The sequence below is a fragment of the Eupeodes corollae genome, chromosome 2 (assembly GCF_945859685.1).
Source record: "Eupeodes corollae chromosome 2, idEupCoro1.1, whole genome shotgun sequence".
Taxonomy (NCBI): domain Eukaryota; kingdom Metazoa; phylum Arthropoda; class Insecta; order Diptera; family Syrphidae; genus Eupeodes; species Eupeodes corollae.
Window position 1 is genome coordinate 120,389,598 of NC_079148.1, and position 10,262 is coordinate 120,399,859.

Genomic DNA, 10,262 nt, shown 5'->3' on the forward strand with positions numbered 1-10,262 from the left:
AAAACATTACTCGAAGTTCGTAAAAATTGAATAGCGATTCAAATATCTTTTCAAAAACTTGAAATTAAGGCTTCAATTTTATTTTATCTTATAAGAAATATTGTTTTGAACATTAGGACAAGTTTTGAGAAAAATCGAATTGACAGTTTTTTTAACAAAAAATAAAAACCTCAAAAAAAATTTATAAAAGTTGGTAAAAATTGATTTTCGACTCAAATATCTTTTCAAAACTTTTAGATATTGGCTTTAATTTACTTTTATCTTTCAAAACATCTTGTTGTCAACATTCAGTTAAAGTTTGAAAAAAATCGAATTGACAGTTTTTGTACAAAAAATTAAAAACCGAAAAAAAAATTAACAAAAGTTCGTAAAAAATGATTTTCGACTCAAATATCTTTTAAAAACTTTGAGATAATAGCTTTTAACTAATTCTTTCTTATAAGAAATATTGTTTTCAACATTAGGACAAATTTTGAGAAAAATCGAATTGACAGTTTTCTTACAAAAAATAAAAACCTAAAAAAAAAGTATAAAAGTTGGTAAAAATTGATTTTCGACTCAAATATCTCTTCAAAAATTTTAAATATTGGCTTCAAACTAATTTTATCTTATAAAAAATATTGTTTTCAACGTTTGGTAAAATTTTTAAAAAATTCGAATTGACTGTTTTTTTACAAAAAAATAAAATTCTAAAAAAAAACAATACCTACTAAAACTTGTTAAAAATTTACTTTCGGCTCAAATAGCTTTTCAAAAATTAAAAATATTGGCTTCAAACTTATTTTATTTCAGAGAAAATATTGTTTTCAATATTCAGTAATTTTTATATAAAAATCCAAAAGTCCGTTTTTTTCATAAAAAATAAAATCTACAAAAAATAGTGTGCAAATTTGGTAAAAATACATATAGACAAACTTTTAAGCAAAACAAATCGACAGACGGGATGGGAAGTTATCAGTGTGGGTCGCATCCCAGCCTCTTTTTAGTTAAGAGTCTGACATTTACGCATACGCAACAATTGAAACCAGCTGACAATTCACAACGTGTCGCGTCGTAGATATATACGTCGTAACAATATTGTCGTATTTAAGGTTCTAAGAATCCTCAAGTAATTGAAAAGAGGCCATTACATTCACAAAAAGTCACTGTTTGTTGCGCTCTTTGGTACCAAGGTTTATTTGGACCTTACTTCTTCGAAAACGACGACGAAACAACTGTCACTGTCGATTCGGAGCGTTATGGTCATATGATAACCGACATTTTTTGCCTGCTATAGAAGAATACGACTTTGAGAATATGTGATTTCAATAAGACGCTGTGACATGCTAGATAACTCAAGCAAATATGGCTTTATTGAAAGAGACATTCCCTTGCCGCTTAATTTCTCGTCGTGGCGATATTGACTGGCCACCAATATTTAACACCGCTGGACTTTTTTTGAGGCTATGCGAAAGATTAACCTTTAACACTTGAACACTTAAAAACCAACATCTGCCAAGTTATGGCTGAGATACCGCCCAATATGTGTCAAAAAGTGGTCGAAAATTACCTCAAAAGAATCGATGGTTGCAACAATTCACGTGGTAATCCTTTAAATGATGTACATAATGTCAACTTTATAATAAAGAAGAAATGTTATGAAAAAGAAAATGTTCTATATATCTTTCAATTGCGTTTACTTTTGAAAACGCAAAATGGATAACCCTGAGTGTAAATAGATATTAGAGAATTATTTATACTGCAGTCAAAATATATAGTACTTTGTTTGGTCAAAATAATGTAAATTCTGTATTTTCAAATACTGAGCATAAGCTGAACAGGAAAATCGTTGTTATAATGTACAAAAATCGTCCTCTTTTCTTTTTTTAGTCTTTTAATAGAATTTTGAAATACAGCAAGATGTCACAAAATGCAACTTTTATTTAAAGAAACAGAACTATACACAAGTACATTTTTAAAGGTTTTTGAATTGTGGGGTTAAGTATTTTGAGATACAGTATTCTGAGATAGAGTAGTTAGTTTATACAACAGTAGAGACCAAATCAATACTCTACTTTGAGTTAACAGTATTTTCATATTCCTAATTAAAATAACATTGACCATCTTCCGTAAACAAAAAACTATATTGAACATAAGGCTCAAACTCACCAGGGTTGCAAATTTCTAAATTGGTTTTCTGACAACAAAAATTGCAAGCTAAAATGGTGACTTTTAGCTTATACTATTCTTAAATTTTAATATTAATAAACTTTGACAGGGCAGCGCACAGAATTCTATACAGACATTTTTTTTAGTATTAAATATTTTTTAGAAACGATCAATGCGGGAACGTTTTTCTAAGTTTGATTAAATCAACAAGAATACAAAGCACATATTTTAAGCTTTGATTTATAACATGAATGTATTATGTATCTATATTAAATAAGCATTAATGAATACAATACATACAAAATCTTTTACAAGGAAAATACGTCAAATCATGTCTGGGAACGTTCCCAAAATGACCATTCACGAAATGACGATTTCAAATAAGAGCGCCCTTTGATTATACGGCGGCCATCTTAAATGCGAACTGACTTTGTCAATGGGAACATATTTCTTTTGTTTCTTTGTTATTTCGAGTCCTAAAAAACAATTTCATCAATAATTAAATGTAATAAATACGTTCACGGAATGAAGGTCTATTGATGTACGCTCTACGAATAATGAACTTAACATTTATATATAAATTATTTGACGAAAAGTACTCTGACAGCCGGCTTTGTTATTGTTCTCTTCCTCAACTGACGTTTGACACCGAATGGCTGGATTTACTTGAAATTGTTTTTGATCGATTATCGATATGTTCACTGAAATGACTTGTGTGGTATTGGACAAACTATTTTTGCATTTTTATGGTAAAAAGTTAAAAATAAATAATCTTTTAGTAACCTTTCTAAAACTACATTTTGTATAAAGTATACGGTCTATTGAGTAATTTGAGTAATGACCGCGGTTAAATACCTTACATTTTTCAATTATATTTTGGACTTCTGTTGAAGATTGTAAATTAGGACGCGTTCCCGAAATGATTTTTTATGCTTGTATATTGATTTCATTTAAAATTCTCCTTATTAATAAATTATATTGTTTGATGGACACACAAAACAGGTTAGTTTTAGTATTTTATTCATTTTTTATGTTTAGTCTGACATATGGGAGTGGAACATTGATAGATTTTGAGATTGTTATAATTTTTGACATATCAAAGCTCAATGTGATTTTATTTAAGTTGTGAAGCCTCCTTTTATTCTTACTAAAATATTTCTCCAAAAAATGGTTATCAAATATTAATATAAAGTTTAAACTTTTTGGATTCATGGTCAGCATTTTGCTAATAGAGCTATGTTTAGTTTGAAAAATAGTGTCGTGAAGACAAAAATAAAATCATATGCAAACAAACTTCAGTTTAAAATATCTAAATCAAAAATTAAACAAATACAAGGGCAGAAAGAAGTTCAATATTATAAAGTAAGAAACATTTTTGAACCGAAGCAATACATTTGTATAAACTTTTTCACACCGTGTTCAATATCACATTCATTCAAATATCTATTGTATTATTAATAATATTTACAAAAACTTTTCAAACCTACCTTTAGCTATTTAGGATGCTTTTATTTGAAGCATAACTGCAAGGAAGAATTAAATTCGTGTATATAAAGTTTATAAGAAAAAAAAAATGTCTTCAATCAGCAAATTTTTCATTAAAAACAAAAATGTTTTCACCTAAACAAGATTTATACACTGAGACCGCCACGATAGAACTAAATTGGATTTTTTTTAAGTTTGCAAATTTGCACTTAAAAAAGCGTCAACGGAAGCATTGTTTTTCTGGTTGTATTAATTGTTTGTTGTTGCTTTTTTAATGATTATGTATGTATATTTTTCTTGGCTTTTCATTTCCCAGGTAAGTTAATTTAGAATATAAATTTTTATTCAACGGAATACTTTGTGCATGGAATCATAGCAACTTAGGTGCAGCAGAACGAATTAATGACTAAGATACAAACAAAAAATCTAGCTTTGCATCTTATGATGTGATTGTTTCAAGGTAGTGCATTGTTGTGTCTTGAAGAATCTTCATTATGTTGCATTGAAAGACTAGACACTTTTTATATCAAAATAAATTGATGGTCGAAAAATAGATTCAGTTATATTCTTCGTCCAGTCAACACATGTGTGCCCTTTGATTATAAAAAAAAAAAATTTTGATAAATACCCAAATTAAATGCACGTAACATAAACTTGCTCCTGCATCTAAAAAAAATATTAGGCCCTGTGAAAAAATGAAAACAGAAAAAAAACGGTTCAATGAGGGATACTTTTTTTGAGCAATACAAACATATAGTTATTCTATTAAAAGAACTATGTATATTAAAAAATAGAAGCAATTTCATACAAATCTGTCTGCCCGTTTTTGAAAAAATGTTGATTTTTGACCAAAAACTTTTTATAAGGAGCCTTATGTTATTTTTGGTCTTAAGACATTTGCAAAGAACACTTAACGCAAATCTGCTATAGACCTTCACTTTCAAGTTGGAACTTAATAAGCTATAGAGACGATGATGGACAGGCAGGCGGACGGATTCACCAGATTTGTTCGAATTACCTTACGTCGAGATGTCATGTTTTATTAAAATCTTGAGTCCGAAAATTTTAACCAATCAATGCAATATTTTTCATAAAGTTCCTTAAGTCGCAAGTAGGAAATTATTACAATAAGCGGGAATCATTTGAAATTTACAATGATAGCCCCCACAATATTTTTCAATCTCGAAAATAATTGCTTTTAATCGAGACTAAGTATAGTGAAACGGAATAACCCAAATCTTTATCGATGGGCGCCTTATATTTCGATTAGACAACACCTTAAGTGGGAAGATAAAAAAGAAACCTAGTCGGAAGTAATTACAAATAAAGTAGAATGGATTTATAAACAACCACTTTCAAGGTTTCAAAAAACAGACGGTTTATAGCCAAAGATATATGTACATCCATTTTTTCAGTGATATAGGAGTTTTACTGAAAGGGTCCTGATTGCCCTAAAAATACAAAAAACACATTTTCTATTTTGTATACAAATAATAAAAGCAATGGTAATCAATTTAGTGGTAATAAATAATATGACTATTATTTATAACCCCGCCTTGAATTGATTGAATTGAATTTCAGTACAAACGACTATTTGTTTTTGTTTACTATAAATTACATTTTTATGAGCTTATGACTATTTTTGTAGGATATTCCAAAAATGTGTTGTGAATGACAAGTACACTAATTAACAACTATAATGCCATAAATTGAAAATTAATATCAGTTAAGTACTTAGAAGAAAACCCGATTAGCCTGATAAAAATCACAGTTTTCATCACGTTTATTTCATAACCAAGTGAAATATAAATTAGATTTTGTTTATCATAAAATTTGACATCGCAAATAAAATGCATTGTTTTATTAAAAAATCATGACTGATTTAACAAATGAATTTTTGTAAAAGATATTTGATTTAGAATCAAGGTGTTTTCAAGGCAAATTAACATTTTCTTTATTTCTTCTTATTTAAATATAAAATGTTTCTTAATTATTATATGCTCGGGCAAATTTGTTTGAGGGAGCAGAAAAGAGAAATTACTTTAAGCTAGGAACAACAAAACAAAAAAAAAATAAAAAAAAATGTGATGCGACTCATACTGATAACTTCCCATTTCGTCTTTGTCTTGCTGAGAAGTTTGAAGGGTTGGGTTAAAAAGTTGTTAGTTGAATTATTCTTAAAAATTTTAAAATTAATAACAATGTTTTTCAAGTAAAGAAATTGTTAAGTTTGAAAAAATAGTTTTGTTTAATAAATTTTTAGTTGAAAACAAATCTTTACCAATTTGAGTAGCATTTGTTAATTTTTTACAAATTGGGTGAATGAAATTATTTTAAGAGATATCCAGAACCGAAAATCCATTTTTACCAAATTTGCGTACTGTTTTTTGTAGATTTTATTTTTTATGAAAAAACGGACTGTTGGATTTTTATAAAAGCAACTACTGAATATCGAAAACAATATTTTCTGTGAAATAAAAAAAGTTTTAAGACAATATTTTTAATTTTTGAAAAGCTATTAAAATTTTTACCAAGTTTTAGTATTGTTTTTTGATAGGTTTTCATTTTTTTGTAAAAAAAACTGTCAATCCGATTTTTCAAAATTTTCAGAATGTTGAAAACAATATTTTTATAAGAAAAAATTAGCTCGCAGCCATAATCTCAAATTTTTGAAAAGATATTTAAAAATATATTTGAGTAGAAAACCAATTTTTACCATTTTTTGTTAAATTTTCTTTTAAGTTTTTATTTTTTGTAAAAAAACTATCATTTTGAACTTTATCAAAATTTCACCAGGTGTTAAAAACTTTATTTTTCGTTGCACAAAATTGCTTTGGAGATGATATCATCTTGTTTTCGTAAAATTTTTGAGGTAATACATTTTTTTTGGTTTTTTTGATTCATAAAAAAACCGTTCATTGGATTTTTTTCAACTTGTTTGGTATCACGTTACAATATATTGTATAAAAATTAATTCAAGTCTCTAGAGTTTTTGGTTCATGAGATATTTAGGGTTATCCAAAATGTTCACCTTTTCATAAAACTGCTATGGTAAAAAAACCACACATAACAAGAATAACTCTTGAAGGATTTGTGAATTCCTCGCAAGAGGCAGTAAACGCGAAAACAAAAGCCGTAATATTATCAAAAATTGATTATCGCCTTGTCATATATGGCAAATGTGCAAAATCTAACATGTTCAATCATCAGCCAACCTCAAAGCTTTTAAGACAAGTCCTATAAAAAATGTTCTAGCTGAAGGAGGTTTTTCGTCGATAGTAGAACGAAAAGAAGTCGTTTCATCAAGACCTGTAGGAAAAATACATGAATCGTATGACCTCCAATTCTTTTGGACTCTACGAAAAGCTTAAAACTCTTAAAGATACCGAAAAAACCATCAGCCGTCTACATGCGAGAAAAATAGACATTGAACCAAAAAAAAAAGATGTCGAGTGTAACCCTTCTTTGGTTATTCCCGAGTGAATCCATTAACACTGCCCTTGCTCAATTTAAAAGAGATTTAACTCCGACAGCATTTTCGCGAATTAATGATTCTTTTAATCAGTAACGATTGGAATATCCTCTTTACTGATGGTTCTAAGTGTAAGGAATGTACGCTGCCACCATTTTCCATCTGTATCCTCAGCCGAAGCCTTAGTGGTTTTAAAAGCCACGCCATTTGCCTACAAATCCAAGAAAAAAAACAGTGATATGCACGGACAGTCTTTCAACTTCAGCTGCAATCGAACTTCGAAAACGTCAACAATCGATCATAGTACATTGGTAAAATCAGAGATAACGTCATCAAACTTGGAAAAACAATAAAGATTTTTTGAGTACCAGATCACATCGTAGTAAAAAAAAAACAATGAACACGCAAACCATGAAGCCAAAATAACCGCTGCAACTTTACAATATCAAAATACCAACCTACCGAAAACGATGTTTGAAAATTGAAACAGTCACCTTATAAATAAAGATCCCCCACCCATTTACCATCTATGCCAACTCAATATCCAGGTCACCATCAACCATTTAAATACACACTGCCCAAAAATCAATGACATTTGTAATAAACCTTTAAAAAACAATTTAAAAAATCTCCTTTTGGTTCCTTGCGAACAAAACATACAAAATATTTTCAAAATTTTAAAATAATTAAATATACTAGTATATCAGAGTATTTAACTCTTATTTATTTACAACATCTGCGGTGGTGGTTGGAGTAAGTCGAACCTACTATTCTTACTTACTCCGACCGCCTCCTTGCAGCTGGCATCTTCAAACATCATAACGATAAAAATACTTCTTACATTATTTCAGCTAGAAACCCTGGTAGCTATTAGCTCTTAAGTATTATCTTGTTCATGTATGTATAGTTCAATAAATAATAATAATAATGATATATGGTCAATGAAAAAGGATTTCCCAACCTAGGATCATGTAAACATTTCAAAACCTAAAAACATCGAAAAGTTTTATTTTTATAAATTTCCAAATTAAATTATGTCTTAAACACAAAACTTAGATTTTTTTAAATTGACTTCCTGATTGTGTACAAGATACAGTGAATCGTTTTGAAAGATATACAACATTATTGCACATTAAAACACCTCGTGTTTACTCTTATAATAAACGAATCTTATTTTTACAACATGTTTATTAAATTGTATTTTATATTTTGTTTGAACAAAAAACATGTGTACAGTAAATAATAAGGGATTTCTATATCATTGAACTTTCAAATCATCGTAAGTATCTATAATCTCAAGAAGAAATTTCATAAATTCTTAATTGTTTTAACTTTTATTTTAATCAATACTTTTCAACATATTAACGGCAGATAAACCTTGAAATACTTTTGTTTTTATATAATTAAACCTTCCTTTGACAAATAAAAATAAAAAAAGTGCTCCAGATAAGATTAAATCATCAATTAAATTAAAAAACAAAAAAAAACACAACACACACAATTCGCTATATCACATTGTTGATTTTATCTAAAATTGTATTTCATCTTTCTTTATTGACAATCAAGCACGGATTTTGATCTTAACAATGGCAAAGTGTACAGTCTGGGTCTGGGCCTTTTGTGTAAATATGAATAGTGAAATGTACATAAAGCGAAAGAATTTACTGATACACAAAAAAGGTTTGTGACTTTATGAGATATTGGCAGAGCGTGTCAATTGACAAAAGAATTTAAATATTTTTAACTTCGGCAAAATCACCACGATCACACGTTTTGGAGAGTTTTTATTTTTGAATTTTTCGTGGTGACATTTAGACGTTACAATAGATTGTTTTTAAATTTAACAACAAAGTTCAACTTTTTAAATAATTAAAACCAATGTTTCAAAATGCATTCCAACACATTTAAACTATTTGGACATTCCGATAATAATTACAAACAAAGTGAAATGTAATGCAACATTAATTATTTGTTAAATAAATCAAATACAAACATTTCACTTGTTTTAACTTTTTTCTTAAGTCTTGACCACTTCTGATTTAACAATTTTGAATATTTCATAAATTTTATCACTTACTGGAATCTCAGCTGATGGTGTTTCTGACATTGTATTATCCAAACGAGTATTGTTTTAGGGAGAATTAAAAATTTTAACAATAATTCGATTCAGCTAACAAAAGTAAACTGAATTCAGCTGTTGCTGCCAATTTTGGATTTGTATAAAATCAAGTGTGGCGTTTGAGTGTTTTTGTTTTTGCCTCTTATTTTTATTTTTGTTTTAAATTTAATCAAAATTAATCACTCATACATAAAAGACACCACATATTGAACAGAAATTTGATAAAAAAAATTTAATTGATCAAGAATAACAGCATTGTGAGTGGTTTTAGCATTAGAAACTTTTTGCACTTTTGTGTCTTAGGTTAGGTAGGAGCTCAAAGACACTCATAATAAAGTTCGTAAAACCTGTTGCAAGTCTATTGAAATACAAATTAACTTAAGCCATTATGTGCTCGATGCAAATACACTTAACGTATGCTTTATTTTGATTTTTTTATATAGAGAAAAATAGTAATTTTTAGAACTGAATTCAAGGACAAGAAATGCAACACTGTTGTTTTTAGAAAATATAATTGTTAAATACGAAGTAAGCCACGTTAATATTTTTATCAATAGAGGGATTGAATAAAACAAAAAAAAAGTTATAATTCGTAGATAAAGTTGTTGTTATCGGGCATTCTTGTTTTCTTTCAAATAAATTTTATGATTTGTTTAAGAAGTCTCATCAACTATCTTGTCAATAAGACAGTCGGGCGTGCAGGTAAATATTGAAATAATTATATTAAACCAAATTTCTTTAAATACCACGTTCTGTCTTAAAACTTTTCCTAAACAATTTAAATTTTTTCTAAGTCTAACAAATTAAAGAATACTTGGGTGAATTTATTTAACTTCTATTTCTAAAAGATATTTATTTCGAGAATAATTTACTATTATTGAAAAAAACGCGTAAATATAAACATTTTTTACGTGTGGGCCTTGACCAATTCTTTACCTATAATAAATAAGACAAACAACTTTGATTTCACAATATTTTCGTCTCTAAATCTGTAGATTAAACAGCTTAGTAGATTTTAATTCAACATACACAAAATTA

At 28.2% G+C, this 10,262-nt stretch overlaps 1 protein-coding gene across 1 annotated transcript in view; it reads right to left on the minus strand.

Annotated features, from left to right (window-relative positions):
- The window catches only part of LOC129948300 (proton-coupled amino acid transporter-like protein CG1139), a 71,161-nt gene extending 61,505 nt beyond the window's left edge, over positions 1-9,656 (minus strand). The window contains exon 1 of the mRNA XM_056059255.1: positions 9,183-9,656. Within this exon, the coding sequence (XP_055915230.1) occupies positions 9,183-9,212 (30 nt within the window). The 5' untranslated portion in view covers positions 9,213-9,656. The remainder of the gene's footprint in view (positions 1-9,182) is intronic.
- Between the last annotated feature and the right edge of the window lie 606 nt (positions 9,657-10,262).